The 19,942-nt window shown below is 41.1% G+C and overlaps 1 protein-coding gene across 1 annotated transcript; it reads left to right on the forward strand.

The window, feature by feature from the left end:
- Positions 1-4,889: 4,889 nt before the first annotated feature.
- LOC134470161 (protein lin-9 homolog) lies at positions 4,890-19,041 on the forward strand. Its single transcript, XM_063224193.1, has 15 exons — positions 4,890-4,960; positions 5,733-5,765; positions 5,910-6,001; positions 6,134-6,238; positions 7,153-7,283; positions 7,392-7,517; positions 9,432-9,589; positions 10,678-10,811; positions 11,766-11,900; positions 13,201-13,302; positions 13,627-13,707; positions 16,208-16,333; positions 16,707-16,889; positions 17,137-17,234; positions 17,821-19,041. The coding sequence occupies exons 1-15, from the start codon at positions 4,930-4,932 to the stop codon at positions 17,924-17,926; spliced, it is 1,641 nt and encodes a 546-aa protein (XP_063080263.1). The 5' UTR covers positions 4,890-4,929; the 3' UTR covers positions 17,927-19,041.
- Positions 19,042-19,942: the final 901 nt, after the last annotated feature.

The following is a 19,942-nucleotide window of genomic DNA, read 5'->3' on the forward strand; positions in this document are numbered from 1 at the left end:
CACTGTTATTAACTTCAACTCTTATCTTAAATATATTGAGAGTCCTGCAGAGGGTTATATGAGGCTGGGGGCTGCTTGTTACGCCTTTTGGCTGTTCATTTGCTGATTCTGAAGATTCCGGATGGCACAATACAGAAAAACATCTTCAAATCTAAGAAATCGTAGAATGCAGAAAGGCTTGCAGGTTTCGTCAAATGGCTCTTCTCAAGGTTTGCAGGTACACAGTTGTGTTCTCTTGTGATTCTGTCACTGGACCCAGTCAGTGTTACTCTGACTGACAAACCATCAGAAAGTCATGTGACTATAGTCCCCATTGTTCTCTCTCCACGCTCATAGCCTACTGCCAGACACCACTACTGTATATTGAGTGAGATAGGGTTGCCTGCCAATACTACTACTACTACTACTACTACTACTACTACTACTACTACTACTACTACTACTGCCACTAGGGGGGGCGGGGTAATGTGAGATCCTTTTGGTGCTGCCCTCTATCCAAATTAAAATGATATAACTGTAAAATGTAATCAGAATGCCCTCAGGAAAAAAAGGCAATGAAAATGTGATATATTTTTTTAAGTGGTCATTATGTGTGTCCCCCAGTGACAGGGTAACTGAGACAGAGACAAACTGAGACAAAAAAACGTAATGGGGTGAACCACCTCAATGTAAGCACATAAACTTAATTTAAAACTATGATAACATCTCTGCTTGTCCTGATGGCCACATTAACAACCACATATAGAAAATGTTGTATTAGATTGGCTGGTGGTAAGACACTTCTTTCCATATTTGACCTTTGTGGCTAAACTCCCCATCTCTGTCAGGACTGTTTTCTCCAGGTAGTCTTTCCGGTGTAATCAAGGGTGGATTACTGCACAGGCCTACTGGGCCCAGCCCCAGGGGGCCCAGAGCCAGGGGCCCCTGAAACCCAAGCCTCTCCGTGCAACAAAAACCCATCATTATTTGTCTATATAGTTCAGATGCAAAACCCCCTGAGTGCCTTTTCAGAAAATCATCTTTTTATTTTTTTATCATCATTTTTATTATTTAATGCAAAGCTATCAAAATTGAATATTTTTGTATTACCTCCGCCAATGAGGTAATGTTTTCGGTCGCGTTGGTTTGTCTGTTTTTCTGTTTGTTTGTTTGTCTGTCTGTCTGTTTGTTTGTTTGTCAGCAGCATAACTCAAAAACTAAGCAACGGATGTGGACGAAACTTCGTGGAGTTGTTGATAATGACCCAAGGAACAAGTGGTTACATTCTGGTGGTGATCCGGATCACGAACCGGAACCAGGACTTTTTGAAAGATTCTGACAGCAGAGTAACTCAAAAATGAATGAACTGATTTGGACGAAACTTTGTGGAGTTGTTAGTAATGACCCAAGGAACAAGTGATTAACTTCTGGTGGTGATCCGGATCACGAACCGGAACCAGGACTTTTTGAAAGATTCTGACAGCAGAGTAACTCAAAAACTAATCAACTGATTTGGACGAAACTTTGTGGAGTTGTTGTTAGTAATGACCCAAGGAACAAGTGATTAAATTCTGGTGGTGATCCGGATCACGAACCGGAACCAGGACTTTTTGAAAGATTCTGACAGCAGAGTAACTCAAAAACTAATCAACTGATTTGGACGAAACTTTGTGGAGTTGTTAGTAATGACCCAAGGAACAAGTGATTAAATTCTGGTGGTGATCCGGATCACGAACCGGAACCAGGACTTTTTGAAAGATTCTGACAGCAGAGTAACTCAAAAACGAATCAACTGATTTGGACGAAACTTTGTGGAGTTGTTAGTAATGACCCAATGAACAAGTGATTAACTTCTGGTGGTGATCCGGATCACAAACCGGAACCAGGACTTTTTGAAAGATTCTGACAGCAGAGTAACTAAAAAACGAATCAACTTATTTGGACGACACTTCGTGGAGTTGTTAGTAATAACCCAAGAAACAAGTGATTCAATTCTGGTGGTGATCCGAATCACGAACCGGAACCAGGACTTTAAACAAAATTCTTCACCATTGCTGGCCTATACTGCCCTACAATTTCAGAACGCAGTATAATTCAAAATGGCAAACTGAGAAAAAGGGCTTTTAAGTTTCCTTTCTGACCACGCAACTGTGTTGGGGGTAAAGTGGTGATGACACTTCCATATGATACTTTTTTATGGTGGAAATTTATGCACACAAGAAAAAAGCAAAAAAAACCCAACATTCTCATTACTTTTTAGCTGAAAAATCATTATACTGTGTTCTGTTGTGGTATTACTGTCTACACCAAAACCACGGTGTCAATGGAGAAGTGCAGTATAACGCGCATTATACTGCGTTCTTGGCTAGTACGACGTAACCTCCTAAAACCAAAAAGCGCAGTATAATCAGTTTTTATCGTTTTTTTTCTGAAACGGGACCAAGTTGGACCAAAAAAATTTAACACAAGAAAAAGAAGGTATTTTAAAGCCAATTTCCGGTCTAAACCCATTTTCGACCATTTTCAAGATACTGCGTTCTGATATTGTAGGGCAGTATATATCTAGACGCCTCTAGTGACCAGAAATTGAATTGCGGGGACTCCGCAAAAAGAAGGCAGAAAGACTTAAGGGGGATTCATACTTGGCGTGACTGGCGCTAGCCTCCTTCATACTTCACTCGCGACCTCACTCGCGACCTCACTCGCGCCGTCACGTGACCCAAAATGACGTCACACGCCGTGGCGCGAGCTGCCGTGGCGCAACGTCGTGCACCCCACATTTTTTGTAACTTGTCGTGCGCCACCAGCGACCATGCAGGTAGGCAGACAAAGCAGGAGTTGCGAAGAGAGGCTACAACTACTGTAGGCTACTACAGAATGGATCCTGCATCATTTTGAGGATAATAAAATGTCCTAGAGAGTTATTTTATCTTCTCTCTTAAATGTTGTTCAGTGAAACAATTGTTTACTTTGTTCAGAAGCACGTTGTGTTCGGCGATCTATTTATAAATTCTGCCGCCAGAACAATGCTCTCACATGGTCTTGGAATGATCTGGCAATGTAGGCTACAACAAAAAATATATGTTTCAATGTGGTAAGTCACAAGTCAGACGTTCAGTAGCCCTACAGCAGCCGTGTTTGGCTTTCTATTTTATACATCCGTAGAACTCACGCTGCGAGTTGCGAAAGATACTGCCGTTTCTCTCATGAACAGCAGAGGGCACTTCCGACAATGCGAGCGAAGGGCGCTTTTGAAGTATGAATAGTCTGGCGCAAGTGATGACGTCATTAATGGTTCTCGCGCCAAACGCGCCAAAGTGCGCACGTGAAGTATGCAGAGCCCTTTAGGGTGGTCAAGCAGGTTCCTTGGCGGAGATCTGCACTCTCTGAGTGCTTCTAGTTTTATTTATGTGATATAACTATTTAGTATTATCAAGTACATGAATGTAAACCAAACCAACAATGGGGTTCTCTAAAAATATAAAAGTGCAGGTCTTCAGAAATGGAGTTAGGGGGATTTGCATCTGAACTCTTCATGTAGGCCTATGTTCTCATATTGTGTTGAAATTGTAGCCTGACATGCTAGACTAAATGTGAGAAAAATGTGAATATTTAGTCTGGCCCTGATCAATGACACATCAGAAGATTGTTGATGGGAACAACCCGTTGTTTTTCAAACTGTATCTGTGCCTATTGGCCAAGGCTTTGTCGTCTCTCCCTCAAAACCCCTTCCCCTTTGCTTCCAAAGATTCAAAACAAATCAAAACAAATATCCTGTGTTGTGATTGGTCAGCCAGTTTCAGGGCCTGGGGCATTGTCTGAGGCTAGACCCACTTGCAGGCAAAAATAATTTTGGCCGCTGGCGGGTGGGGCTAGTTTATAGGCTAAATTCACTTGTAACTACCATTTGTTTTTCTGCCCCGCCAACAAAGGCTCTCTAACATCTTCACTAAATCCCAAATCTTTTTGAAAACTCACAGGAGTTCTGGACTGGATTTCTTGTTGTCTGGCCCAGGGACCATGAAATGTTCCTGGGTGTAATTACTTGACATCATGGCTTTCCTACAATAGCCTATATATGACTAACAATACCATTTAGTGTAATATTTCACTAAAACATACCTAATTAGTTGCTTTAGGGGGTTAAGTGTCTATCTTTACTCCAACGGTGTCTCACTTTACCCAACACCCACCTTTTCAGAAAAAAATAACATACCTAGCATTTTAGGCCTATCTTTAACCAGCATTATGTTTAATGGATCACAAATTGTTCCAATAGGCCTACCTACCAGATACAGGGGATGTTTCACATTACCCCACTCTCCCACTAGCCTGCTAGGCAACTACTATCGCTGCCACCACCACCACCACCACCACAACAACAACAACAGTATTCAACTGTACAATTGTATTAATTGGTTATAGGCTATTATTTGTTTACCATGTTTGTAATAGATGTTGTTGCTGTGCACTGGGTGCATGTCTGTCCAAATGATCCTCCCATACTAAATTGTGTTTCCAATCAATCAATCAATCAATCAATCAATCAATCGATTCAAATGTGTAGGCTATTTAATATAGCACAGCACATCTTTATAGATGAAAGCGCTTTCAAATACACATTCCCAGATTTCCACACCAGCTCTGAAGGCTTCCAAGAATGGGCCAGTTGTGCAGGGTTAATTTTGTGGAGGACACACACACACACACACACACACACACAATTAGTCCTGCAGATGATTTCCCCCACTTGACCTACTTAATAATATTTTGTATTAATATGTAAATTGTCAATGAAATATCTCATAATTATAATATGATGAGAGCACTCAGAGCAGGGCTCTGTGATCCTTGGGCCTGGTTTTCGGAATAATGCCCGTCTTCAGTCGTCTCTCTCCCACAATGCACCCCGACCGGCAGCCTTTGAAAACGTAGCGCGGCTGATTCAAGATGGCGGAGATGGAACAGCTGCTGGACGAAAGTGAGTATCTAGCCAACGGCGAATTAAATCAGTGGATATTGTTTTGAGCTGATGAAAAGCATTTTACTATTTGTCGATGGCAGCGGTACATATTTATTGTAGATTGACAATCAGTTGTGAGCCTATGTTGGAAGAAGTACGGTGCTTCAAAATAGGCAGTGTTGCGAAAATGGTGTTTGATCTGTGGACCAGCTGCTGCCTCTCGTCTCCCTGTTTTCTTCACTCTACCTTGTTAAAATTTTGCTTACTTTCTAGTCAGCTAAATTGTCAGCTTTGCCTTTTTACAGAGTTGTTATTACATTCACTGTCACAAGGTGTGGGTCAGGTCTTTTGTCAATCACGAGTTGTTTGTTTAGGTTTAGCTTCTCTGGCTAGTAGATGATAGTCTTAGCTAGGATAGCTGCCTGGCTTTCTACTCGAAACTTGCCCTAGAAGCAAGCTAGCTTCAAACTAGCCTCTGCCCCCTTTGACTGGCTGTCATCTGGAGCATTAGGTCTGAGCAACTGGTTAATCAATACTGATAGATTGTTTCATTGCTAATAGTGACTGACAGCCATAGCCGATATGCTGCCCCATCAGTGTGTGTTCTGTTGCAATTACGTCTCGCCCACAATTTCAACACCCAAGTTGTTTTTGACGTGATAAATAAACGTCATCACTGGCTAGCTCAACCTGTCACCTAGCTGACATCCACTGCAACATAGCCTACTTGAGGTTACTGAAGTAGTAATGTCGTGTTTAATTAGCAGTTAACATTTCCCATTTTCTCCAGGTTCTTCAGCCAAAGCCCTCGTCAGTCTGAAAGGTAAATGTCATCTATTGTCATTGAAGACACTGTAAGGTTTTTTTATTCCGCTATCTACCTTATCCCTTCCATTCCTCCTGTCCACCAGTATCTGTGTTGTGTTCCCACTGACTTCCCACTAAATGTTTGTAATCTCCATTTCAGAAGGAAGTTTATCAAACACATGGGGTGAAAAGCACGCCTCACCCAAGTCACAAACTTCAAAGGGAAGATTAGATTTTTCACCTGGGGAGAGTGTAGGTCAAGCCATTTCTTTCTCAAACCCTCATTGTGTCACCACAGCTGTTTTTTGGATAAATGACTCTTCATTGCTTTCTGTCAGTTAGCCTATCCACTTGGCACAGATATGTTTGTCATTGTACTTGCAGACACGAGGCTCGAAGAGGAGCCGTGCTGCTATGTCTGAAGAGGATGAAGGTCCAGTTGCCTCGAGGTCTCCGCGGAGGAGCCACAGAATGACTGCTACGCCACAGGTTAATATTAGGAAATGTGTGTTGGTCACGGCTTACTGTATCATACAGTAAACCGATGTATAATTTAAGCATTAGAGATTAATCCCATTCATTTAAGTGCTTAGTTGGGGTGTAAAGATGACCGATTTTGGATCGGTTATCATTATGCAACATTGAATCGCACCGAATCGCACCGAATCGCAATATATTTTTTATGAATCGTCCCTGAATCGAATCGTAGCCTGTGAATCAAGATTATTTTATTTTTTAATACTAAGGGGAGCGTTGGCAGGGTTTTGATGAGGTCAATTGGGAAGCTTACGATGAGAACTGCTCTACCATGATGTAGTTTAAAAATCTATCTATCTATCTATCTATCTATCTATCTATCTATCTATCTATCTATCTATCTATCTATCTATCTAATAGGGGTGTAAAGATAACTGATTTTGGATCGGCTATCGTTATGCAACATTGAATCGCACCGAATCGTCATTGAATCGCACTGAATCGCATTGAATCGCTAAATATTTTTCATGAATCGTCCCTGAAGCGAATCGTAGCCTGTGAATCGAGATTGAATCGGATCGTTTTGTGGGTATAAGATTCACACCCCTAGTGCTTAGTCTTTAAAATAAAATATTGTGGATCCCAGCCTATCCTATCTCCAAGTTGTAAATGTGGGCGTAATATTATATGTAGTCAATAGTTATTTTGGTGAATATTGCGTTTTTCATCTTGAAGCAGTTAAGAATTTAGCTCGTTTTTCATTGTATGTATCTAGTTATGTGTATGAGTTATGCTCTGTGTAGTACGGTAATGTGTGCCAGCAAATTCAGCGTTTTCTAGATCCTCGAATTTACGCAGAATATTAAATGAAAGGTTGTGACTGAATGCTCTTAAATCTGATGCTTTTGTCATTTACGCCCCTCCAGAAATTTGCTGATCTTGCAGTCCCTGACAAAAAAGCATCTCAGAAAATTGGCCTGAGATTAAGGAATTTATTGAAATTGCCCAAGGCTCATAAGTGGTGCATATATGAGTGGTTCTATTCAAACATCGATGGGTATGTTTACTACCCAGACCAGCATTTACAACATAGTTCATTGCCACTTTTTGACAATGCTACATTTTCCTAACAAGTTGCATGTCACACTTTCTCTGTGTTGGCCAGACCGTTGTTCGAGGGAGACAATGACTTCTGCCTCTGCTTGAAAGAGTCATTCCCGGCCCTGAAAATGCAGAAGCTAACGCGAGTTGAATGGGGAACAATCAGAAGATTGATGGGAAAACCTAGAAGGTGAGTAAAGAAAAAAAATATGCACATCCGTCTCAAAAATATTCTGGGTGCAGGACCAGCAAAGTCACATGAAAATTGAAAATAAAATCCGCACACCAGGCTCCCGTTTCTTTACATTAAATGTCACGTTTCGGGCAGCATGCCCTCATCAGAAACGGGAGCCTGGTGTGCAGACTTTATTTTCAATTTTCACAAAACCTAGAAGGTGAAACATGTACACTATTTACATGCAATGTGGAGTTTATTATGGTAGTTATGGTTTATTATGGCAGTTATTATGGTTTTATTCTACAACTACAAACAATTTGTTGTGTGCTATCACTTTATCATTGTGAAAAAAATATATGACACAACATCAATAGTTTTCATATATGAATAGATGGATCTTTCCCATTTAAATCCACCATATTGAATTACCAGTCGCCTTTGGCTGCAGAACCTACCTTGGTCAGACCGGTTAATATTAGTTTGTTTACACATAATGAGCAGTCATGGGTAAGCAATTAGGACATCAGATTTGTAGCCCAAAGGTTGCCGTTTCGACTCCCGACCTCCCAGATTGGTGGGGGAAGTAATTAACCAGTGCTCTCCCCCATCCTCCTCCATGACTGATGTACCCTGAGCATGGAACTGTCCCACCACACTGCTCCGTTGGGGCTGCCCCCTTGCACTGGTGAGGCATAAATACAATTTCGAGTGCTGTGTCACAATGACTATGGGAGTTGGAGTTTCCCAGTTGGGTTTTCACTTCACCTTTAAAATGAATATTCACCAAAACATGACATTTGTGAGAATATATTTTGGAAATGAATTACGCACTGAACCTGTGAATTGGACAAGTAAGCCTACATGCTTTCATGGTAACATTAATGCAGGCTTAAGTGAATGGTGACTTGTCTTTGCTGTGTGCAGTATGCATTTTTGTGGGCTGCCAGATGATTAGATAACAAGCTGTGTTGGATACTGAAACATGACGAGAGTCTGAGATCGTAGGTGTGAAGTGAGGTGAAAGCCCATTTGGGAAACTCCAACTCCCATTGTCAATGTCACACAGCTCTCCACAGCACACAAGTGAACACTGCACATTGCACACAACGAAATTACATTTATGCCTCACCTGTGGAAGGGGCCAGCCCTCAATGGCGCCCTAAAGCTGGGCTTACACTGTGCGACTTTTGCCCCGATTTTACCCCGATTTGGCACTCGCGCGACTTTTTGGGAGTCGGGCCGATTTCTTCCTCAATCGCAGGTCAATCGTGAGTCTCGCATCGTGCAGTGTACATGGGGTAACGACAAGCGATTTCGCCTCACGATTGTGCAATCGTAGGGTCGCAAGAAAATCAAAACTGTTTGAAATCCTGGTCGTGGCTCGTGCGTAAATCGCACAGTTAAAGCAGTGCTACGACCCGATTTGACACTTCACATGCACAAATTAATAGGCCCGTGCGATTTGCTGTTGAGCGCGACCTCAGGTGCGCATGTTCCCTCCTCTGCAGACCGGTTAAACATGTCTGTTGCGTCTCGCAGTGGAAGCATTTGGCTCGCATCCGACTGTCGGCTTGTATAGTGTGAGGACGTGAGTCGTGAGATGTGAACTTTTAAATAGTGAAATTCCATCGTGCAGTGTGAGCTGGAGCTTAATACCCACGAGCGAAAATATCGCACAGTGTATGCCCGGCTTAAGAGAGCAGTGCGTCGGGACGGTACCATGCTCAGGGTACCTCAGTCATGGAGGAGGATGGGGGAAAGCACTGGTTAATTACTCTGCCCACCAACCTGGCAGGTCGGGAGTCAAACCGGCAACTTTTGGGTTACAAGTCTGACACCCTAACCGCTTACCCATGACTGCCCTTTTGGACACTGAACCATGACGAGATTCTGAGATCCTAAATGTGGATGTGCTGTACTGTGCAGGTGCTCGTCGGCGTTCTTTGCTGAGGAGCGTTCAGCACTGGAACAGAAGAGGCAGAAGATCCGGCTGCTGCAGCAGAGGAAGCTGACAGACACGTCCCAATGCAAAGACCTTCCCGAGGAGATCCCCCTGCCTTTAGTCATAGGAACCAAAGTCACAGGTGAGGGCAATGCCCCCTTATTACCACCAGAGAGCAGTGTTCATGTAATATAGTAAGACACACCCCCCTGCCTGTAATCATATGCCCCCTCCTCACCACCAGAGAGCAGTGTTCATGTAATATAGTAAGACACAACCCCCCTATAATGACTGGCTGCAGGCTTGCAGCCGGGTCAGTGGTGATGTCACCACTGACCTGCTCCGGGACAGTGTTGACGTCACACGTGAGTCACACACGACCGTCTGTAGGCCTACAAGACCGCGACATCAAGCTAAAATGTAAACAATCCGATCCTCGGCCTCGTCTTTTGAAATTCAGACTTTAAATTGAGAAGACATGTTTTCAACACGTAGGCCTATAATGTTGCTTAATGTCGAATGTTATGTTTTGTGGTCTGTGTCCCCGCTCTGCGCATGTGCAACACGATTCGTGGAGTAGTCGCCCTTCAGTTTGCTAAAGGCTTGTTTCGCTGAAAGGCCGTCTGTACTCTGTAACATTTGTTTTGTTCGAGTAGCCGAGGTTATATGGCATTTTTCTTGGTTTATTGATACACCACGTAAAGTTATAACTGTAGTGTGTGCCGGGAAAGAAACGAAAGGCCAACTAACAGAGCATCACGTGGAACGTTAAAACAGGCCAACACCTCTTTGCTGGTGGTTGAAATTTGCACGGCAGCACAAATGAGGAAGGCAGCGTCGTAGCTCAGCGGGTTTACCCCGTGTCTTGCTTTTCATTGGGATGACTCACGTGTGACGTCGACACTGTCCCGGAGCAGGTCAGTGGTGACGTCACCACTGACCCGGCTGCAAGCCTGCAGCCAGACCCCTCTCCAACCCCCTGCCTGTAATCATATGCCCCCTCATCATCACCACCAGAGAGCAGTGTTCATGTAATATCGTCATATGAATCAATTCAAATATTTTGAGAACGTACTTTCGAAACCTATATAAAATGCATTTTGCATGGTTTGTTTTAATTGTCCCAGTGAACTTCATGTTGGGATATATTTACAAATATTAATAACATGTTTCTAACATGTATCTGCATTCCCACTATTGTGTAATATGGTTCTCCTGTGTCGTCTCTAGCTCGCCTGAGAGGAGTACATGATGGCTTATTTACTGGCCAGATTGATGCAGTGGACACGAGCGCAGCAACGTACAGAGTCACATTCGACAGGAAAGGCTTAGGAACGCACACAGTTCCTGACTATGAAATTCTTGTAAGTCTAAATAACTAGCATCGGTACCTGCCTGACATTACTTCAGTCACCACAGTCACAGTCAGTCTCCTGCCCCTTCTTGATACGATATCTTTCCAATAATGTTTTTGTGATGATAAATGCCAACTTCAGCAATATCATCTCAATGTCAGTTATTATTAAGATTTTGTTTTTGTGTCGCACTGTGGTCTCTCCGTATCTAATTTTGATTTCTGTCAAGGATCTAAGCATTCGTTGACTATTCTTCAGCATATCTTTTGTAGAGAGTTAGTTGTGCATAATCCCTGGTGCTGAACAAAAACAAATCTTATTTGTGGAAAAAAGGTTTCGCACACTCCTTTTTGGATTTTTTTTCTTTAAAGGGGTATGCCACTATTTTGGGGCTTAATACAGTTAAAATCGTTGGCTGGGGTTTATAAAGGTGGTAAAGTGTCTTATTTTTCATGTGAAGCGTTGTCTTGCTTTAAGACGAGTTAAAAGAGGGAGTATGTCGCTAAGCTAGTGAAAGTCAATGCATCCATGTAGCATTGCTACATGCTACACGGATCCATTGACTTTCACTAGCTTAGCGACATGCTCCCTCTTTTAACTTGTCTTAAAATAAGACAACGGCTTACATGAAAAATAAGACACTTTACCACCTATATAAACCCTGGCCAACGATTTTAACTGTATTAAGCCCCAAAATAGTGGCATACCCCTTTAAGTTATATTTTCTTTTCATTCATTCATTGGCAAGCATGATGACGTTTCTACCTCTCTGTCTTCCTCTTCCCCTTTGTCTTCTGCCTTCCACAGAATCATGCTTGCCAATGAATGAAAATAAAAAAAACTTGAAGAAAAAAATCCAAAGCAGTGTGTGAACCTTTTTTCCACAAATATTCTTCAGCATGTGCCAAGAAAATCTGTCTTCTTGATGTTAACCTTTTTTTTTTTGCTGCCCTGTAACCCAAGAGCCATGACCCTGGGGAGACGATGCCCCTGTCTGCCTTTGCCCAGAAGCAGCGGCCAGCTCGCCTCCACACCTTCCTCGCTCCAGCACCCACACTGGACACGTACTCCTCATCATCAACCCCATCTGCACTCATGGTAACTATCCCCTGCCACGCGCAGGTGGGGTGGGGGTAACTCAAATGTTGCTTCCAATATGATGATTTGCCAAATGACATGAAACAGCGGTTGCATTGTGTGTAGCCCATCATGCAATGAGATTTATGTCATCCAAATTAGAAAATCCAAGTATGAGTATTTTTTTTTGCAGCCCAATCGGGAAACTCCAACTCCCATTGTCATTGTGACACAGCACTCCATAGCACACAAGTGAACACTACACACAATGAAATTGCATTTATGTCTCATCCGCGCAAGGGGGCAGCCCCCAAAGGCGCCCCGAGGGAGCAGTGCGGCGGGACGGTAGCATGCTCAGGCTACCTCAGTCATGGAGGATGGGGGAGAACTCTGGTGAATTGGTCCCACCACCAACCTGGTGGGTCGGGAGTCGAACTGGCAACCTTTGGGCTACAAGTCTGACTCCCTAACCGCTTACCCATGACTGCCCAAAATTAGAAAATCCAAGTATGTTCCAAGTATAATCGCTCTGGCACATTACAATCAGACGGAAATTTATCAACTGTTGTATAGTGACAGAAAAATGAAGCAGACATCAGGAAACGCCAAACAAATTGTGCTGATGCACACATCCGCTGAACTTTTAATGTAAATGTCTGCTATTCCTTTTCTCTGGTTTGCAAAATGATGGGCTATAAATCATTTTAGTTTGATACACAACATATGAATATATAATTTGACGATCTGGAAAGCCGTGTCAATAGCTATAATTTATTTACTTAAGGGCATTCCCTTAATGTTTTTGAAAATAATAATAATAACCTGTATTAAGGGCCTTTCATAATACCCAAGGTCTTCACATGAAAACAGATCACAGCAGCCAGAGTGAATCAAAACGGCAACTAGTCCATGCATCACACATGAATTAAGCTGCAGGTTAGTGGAATTGTTGGCATTAGATAGTTACAAAAAAAGAAAGAAGGTCTGCACACTGTTGCTGCTCCCAGTTTATTCAACACAACGTTTCGACCCGTCTGGTATTCGTCAGGTACACCTATACCTGACAAAGACCAGACTGGTCGAAACGTTGTGTTGAATGAACTGGGAGCAGCAACAGTGTGCGAACCTTCTTTCTTTTTTTGTTTCATCGTGTTCTAAGTCAGTCACCTGTTTAATCTGGATGTGCGCACACTCCAAAACGCTACTGTGAGTATTAGATAGTTCTCATATAGACTGTGGTTATGTACTGTATCTTTCTGCTAGTTCTCATATAGTTCTCATATAGTGTAGTTATGTATCTTTCTGCTTTGTGATCGTGCAGGATAACGACCCTTTGCTCGGCCAGTCACCGTGGAAGAGCACTCTGATGACGTCAGAGGGGGAAACTCTTGGTGGCTTTCCGGTCAACTTTCTTGTACAAGTTGTAAGTTGTTTTCTCTCCAGATCTTCAATTAGACCCTGTTACATTTCTTGTGATATTGTGCTCTGACTGATTTTAAAGGTAGATTATGTGGGATTATGTGGTGACAGAGTAGCCATCGCAACTATGCTGCTCATTCCCAAAGTCTATCTTTTCATGAATACGTATTTACCAAGTAATCTTTTTTTTTGTTTGTTTTTTTTTTTTTGGTCTGACCAAAGTATGCTAACTTTTGCAGCTAATACTTGTGAAAAGGTAACGTTTTAGAATGGGCAACATAAATTCTGGAAGTTAACTACTAAAAAAATGACATGGTCTACCTTTCAGACACGATTATCAAAGATCCTCATGGTGAAGAAGGAGCACATTAAGCAACTGAAGGAGATGAACGCTGAAGCAGAAAAGCTGGTAAGTGTATGGTTTTGACATGCATGTTGCACCTGTTAAAAATGTTAATGTTTGAATAGCACAGGTTAAAGATCCAGTCAAGATGTGTTTCAAAAAAATTTCTAGTCATAGTAAATGAAAGATGAATCACCGCACACTGGTATCTTTGCTGGTAGTTTATTTGGTGAACAACGCGTTTCGCTACTGCTTCATCAGGTTCACTCTGACATTACGCATGTCACCCAAAGGTGATAAGGGTGATTACCTGGTCACATGACCTCACCCACATTCAACCACTCCACCCATTTAAGTGCTAGACAACACCCAATCCTGGTGTAGGTATGTATATTATCACATCCTACCATTTAAATTACTATACAATTCTTCTCATGCATTTTACCAGATAAATATGCTCACATCCCTGATATGTGTATCTATAATCATATTCACATAGAGTTCATACAATGCATATCACTCCTCAGATGCAGGTTCGGGCCATTAGTAAATAAAAACACATGATATCAAAGTGCAAAAGTGCTAATCCCAATGTGCAAAAAATCACAGTATAATCAAAATCCTTTCTCCAAAAAATATTAATGTCCATATTGTAGTAGGTCTCTCATCCAGTCCGACATATTCATTTTTACATGACATATCCAACTCCTGAAGTAGGTTCATTAGTCAACAATAGTCCAAGTGACAATCTTGATGTGGCCTAGGCACATCCATTAAAAAAGGACATTTACAGTGTGCAATTCAGCAGTGCATGCATGTTACAAGAATACACTGAGGTCCTGTAATTCATTCAAACCATGGGGTTCTACTGTGTTCAGTTTGTGTATCCAGTAGGTCTCTCTCTGCAAAAGTTGCTTAATTATATTGCCCCTCTTGGTTTTTGTTGTATGCGTTCTATACCTATGAATTTCAGGGAAGCGGCTGATCCATGATTTTTTTTCTTTATAGTGCCTAGCTATTAGCCTGGTGAACCAGCGCCACCCGCTGGGCGGCAAAATGATTTGTTCTGGTTTATCAGGCTACCTAGCTATAGCATAATCCATGTTTCCGTTTCGTATTGCCCCTTTGTGTTCAGCAATTCTTAGTTTTAAATTACGCTTAGTTTGGCCAATGTACATCAATCCACATGGGCATTTTAACATGTATACCACATGTGTCAAGAGGCAATTGATGAACTCTTTTATGGGATATTTCTTCCCAGAGTGGGGATGACCGAATGTTTTTGTGTCAAATGTATGTGAGCAATGAGCACATTTCCCACATCTGTAGTTTCCATGTATCCCTTTGGCCAGCCAAGTCTTTTTGGGGGTCTCCATGTAGGTAGAACTAACCACCATGTCTTTGATATGTCTCCCTCTTTTAAAACAGAAACGAGGTGGCAGTGATGATAGATGGTGTAGACTAGGGTCACATTTTAAGATTTGCCAGTGTTTTCTGATGATCCGCTGGACCTGCTTTGATGTGGTTGAGTATTCAGAAACAAAAGTCACTCTGTTTTCAGTGTTTTTGGGTGTGGGGTTAAGTAATGATGCTCTGTCCCTCCTGTGGGCCTTTTCTGCAGCTTGATTAATTAGCGAGTCATCATACCCCCTTTCCCTAAAGCGTTGAGACATTTCATTAGCCTTAATTCCATAGTCATTCTCATCACTACATATCCTCCGTAATCTCACAAATTGTCCATATGGAATGTTTTGAATGGTATGATCAGGGTGGAAACTCGAAGCGTGCAAGATAGTATTTCTAGCCGTCGTTTTTCTGTAAATAGAAGTTTCCAGTTTTTTGTCAGCATTTACAGATATCAGCAGATCTAAAAAATTTATTTTTTCACTGTCATATTCCATGGTGAATTTCAAAGTTGGATATGTTCCATTTATATGTTCATTAAATTTAAATAAGTCATCTTCAGTACCTACAAACACCACTAGGATGTCATCAATAAATCTTTTGTACAGTAAAATGTTGTCAAAAAAAGGATTGTTGTTAAAAATGTTTCTCTCTTCCCATAAACCCATGTACAAATTGGCATAATTAGGCGCAAAAGGGGAGCCCATGCTTGTCCCTTGAGTTTGCAAGTAAAATTTGTTGTTAAACATGAAGTAATTTGATTTTAAAATAAACTCAGTTAGCTCCATCAACAATTCGACAGGGAGGGTATCTTTCTTAGGTGTCAAATAAAAGTTCAAAGATTGACATTTCTAGTCATGTTTAGACAAACCTGTTATGAACCCCTTGCTGCCCACACCATAACAAGATGATCTCTTAAGACAATTTTATTAACAATCTTGGTATGTTAGAGCTGAATAAACACATTCTAATACAAGATGAGGGTCTTGGCGTTTAAATGCAACTTATGGCATGTTTTTATGTGCTCCAGAGGCTGAGATATTTTGTTTTTTATAGTCTGAAGGCAACTTTTCTTAAAAGGGTGTAGGCATTCAGCAGCCTTTTTTGCAAATGCTTTCTTTAGGCATCAATGGGTTAATGGTTTTCTTCTTTTGCCCGGCAGAGATCGTATGCCATGCCGATAGAATATGAGTTCCAAAGGAGATATGCCAACACTGTGTTGGATCTGGAACAGCTCAACAAAGACCTCAATAAGGTGCTGCACGAAGTGCAGCAGTATTGCTATAAGGTAAGGAAACACACACACACACACACACACACACACACACACACACACACACACACACACACTTGGGACATGCATAACTTAGTGAAGACAGTCTGTCTTTTTGAGAGAGATTTTCTACAGGATGACTGCTAATTTGACATGGAGGACTTCTGGGTGCTTTCATATCATATAGGTTTTTGGGCCTTTATTATGACAGGATAGTGTGAGAGGAGACAGGAAATGAGCTGGAGAGAGATATCGGGTAGGGCTGGGAAATAACCCTGGCCGGACTCGGGGTCCCCATGGGCATGCAAGCCCAAATGCGGGGGGCTTAACGCGCTGTGCCATAGCGCCCCCATCTTCCTCTTACCTAGCCTATTTGGTGTGTCTTCAGCTGGCGCCCGAGCAGGGCCTTCCGCCTGCTGAGGAGGCGGTGGATGCCAGGCAAAGGTGCGAAGAGGAGGCCCAGAAAATCGTCAGCCAGGCCAACGACCTGCCCAACGGCCAGCAATGTGTCAACAGCCCCAAGCTCACCCAGCTCATCTCCAACCTCACCACCCTGCTGCTCCAGATCAAGGTGAGGTTTCTGTAGGAGTCTGTCTAAGTCTTAATTGGAATCGTACCTAATAAGCCCTGAACCCTTTAGAGGGCAAGTGACTATTTGATCACTTCCGATTACTTGCACACCTATCACAAATGCCCCTGCCATTCCTCTCTTCAAAGGTGTGCAACAAAGTCAGTTACTGTATATCAAATTAATCAGGTGAAATCAGGCTTTCACTCATAGTGACATCATGTCTTTTTTTATTATTTTATTTTTGCAGTGTTTGGCTGAGGGAGGGGACCTGAATTCTTTTGGGTTCAAATCATTGACTGATTCGCTGAATGACATCAAGAAGTCAATTGATAGTTCCAATGCCAGGTAAGAGTATTTCTTCTTTTTAATCTCCACTTGCACTAGCTAACTTGTTGAATTTTACTTAGTCAAGCGGTTTCAGCTATATTTGATCTATTCCACAGTGTCGTATACTTAAGTGTGGAATTGTATCTCGCTAACATGCTTCATTGTGCGTGTTATTGTCATTTTGGTGATCTGTCTAAACCGGGGAAATGGATTAAATGCTTTTCATAGCACTATTTTTGATGCCTTTATAAGTTAGTGAAGTTGTTGTTGCTTTTTTTGTTTTTCTTTCAAATCAGTATTTGAAGAGTTTATTTGCAAAATGGTCTATCTCCATTTTGTAGAATGTTGGGAAATTGACATTTTTGTATTGGGCATTGCATTGCATTTTATATAGGTTGAAAAAGTATGTTCTCAAAATATCTGAATGGCAAGAATTCACACATAGGTAATAGGACCTCTGAACAGTCATTTTCAATTATGAAATGTAAAAGTCAAGAATGGTGGATACACCGTTTTGCAAATAAACTTTTAATTTGCTGTTTATGAATGTGTCACCAGAGTGCATGTATATAAAGTAACATTAACTGTGTGTATCCTCCAACAGTTGCTTTCAGAACAACGTGGAGATCCATGTGGCGCACATCCAGAGTGGTCTGAGCCAGCTCGGGAACCTGCGCGCTTTTGCAGCCAACAACACCCACTGCAATTAAGCTTCACCGGTTTCAGTACAGTACACATCTTGTCCATACCTGTACTCATCCTCAGACTGCAGAACACAATACCTTGGACAGCTAAGAAGTGCTCTTTCAAACAGTTCAGAGAACTCTTAATGGGTTGTTGTTGTTGTTGTTGCTGTTGTTTTTTTTGTTGTCCTTTTGTTTGTTTGTGTTTGTCTTGGTGTGGAAGCGATCAGGGTTGGTTTGGTTTTAGCCCCTTATAAAGGTTACATCAGATTGTAAAGAATTAAACCTGTCCCTATTCGCTTCCTCTTTTTTGCTCTTGGTCCAGCCGTGTCAACCTTTTTGAACATTTTTAGTGTAAATTTCCAAAGCTATACCGTAAGTGCAAATGGTCTGCATAGCTATCCCTGTGCTTGTTATTGCATCATTTTAAGGGCGTCTTTTTCCTCCAACCTAATGGAATTGAAGGGTGTTGTGGTGGTGTTGGATTTTTTTGTTGTTTTTTTTTTTTTTACTCAGCGGCTTGGTTTGGGTATGGGTAACCTTTACATAGATGGTGCAGGCTCAAATAGACACGTTAAGTTATGCACATATTTGTACTGCACAACAATGTTAAGTGCAGTCATTTATGTTTCTCATGAGATTTTAAGTTTTCCTCCTTTTTTCCATTTACATGTGTAAGCTTAGAGGTTTTTAAAATGTTATGGCGCCTCTATAAATCTGTTTTCATTCATGATATTTTGTGACACTTAAAATGAGTGATTTTCAAACAGAAAAACAGATACGATTAACAGCCTTAACTCTAAGTGCTATTTTTGTAGGCTACTTTGTGTGTGTAAAGTGAAAGTATTTATGATCTCTGGTGAACAGAGAAGGATGTGATTTGTAAATACTGAAATGATTTTATCACGACTCTTTGTATAGTTATTCTCACTATTCTTTAAATATCTGTTGGTAAATGCAGATATCTGCCTTCAGTGGTGACACTTATGATTTCCTCAAATTATAAAGTATTTATGATTGTATTTTATTGCGTAAATGCAGCGTCGGTTCACACGGAGAGGTCTGGGGTGCATGATTTCACTATGCAAATCAGCTTTTGAAAAAATGTTTATTAATATAAGAGAATAAAATGCTTTCCTCCACTTTTGGTTCGTCTCTTCGCAGTTGATGTAGTCTACGTGTAGCAAGTGTTAAGAGTCAATTCAAGTCAACACAGCGTGGCACCTGTGCCAAGCACCTTTCAACGGAATGCTTGAACGGGCGCATCGGATCTGAGCAGGTTTTTTTTGTTGTTGTTGCGAACTTTGCATTCGCTGGCTTTGATTTGGTCAGTGACTGAGTGCTTCTATTGTGTGTCACGAGCCGTTAATTGATTTAATATCGCCTTCCCAGAAGAACAAAGCCTTCCCTTACGGAAGGAAAATATATTTTTGAATATATGAAATGAAAATATATTATAATATACTACAATATATTGTTTGCCAATATATCATTTTATATTGTACAGCAGTATATTGCACAATATAAAGTGATATATTTTGCGGTATACGAGAATATAGACATTATTGCCGTTTTCGTATATTGACTTATGTATTGCATTATACTGTGAAATATATTGTTGGATATATGGAATTATATCCCATATAGTATATGACTTATTGATAAATCATATATTGATTTATGTATTGTATTATACTGTACAATATATTGTTGCATATATTGAATTATACCCCATAGTATATGGCTTATTGATGAATCATATATTGATTTATGTATTGCATTATACTGTACAGTATATTACTGCATATATTGAATTATACCCCATAATATATGGCTTACTGATGAATCATATATTGAATAATTGTATTGCATTATACTGTACAGTATATTACTGCATATATGGAATTATACCCCATAATATATGGCTTATTGATGAATCATATATTGATTAATGTATTGCATTATACTGTAAAGTATACTGTTGCATATATTGGATTATATCCCATAGTATATGGCTTATTAATTAAATCATATATTGACTTA

This window comes from Engraulis encrasicolus, chromosome 19 (assembly GCF_034702125.1).
Source record: "Engraulis encrasicolus isolate BLACKSEA-1 chromosome 19, IST_EnEncr_1.0, whole genome shotgun sequence".
Classification (NCBI taxonomy): domain Eukaryota; kingdom Metazoa; phylum Chordata; class Actinopteri; order Clupeiformes; family Engraulidae; genus Engraulis; species Engraulis encrasicolus.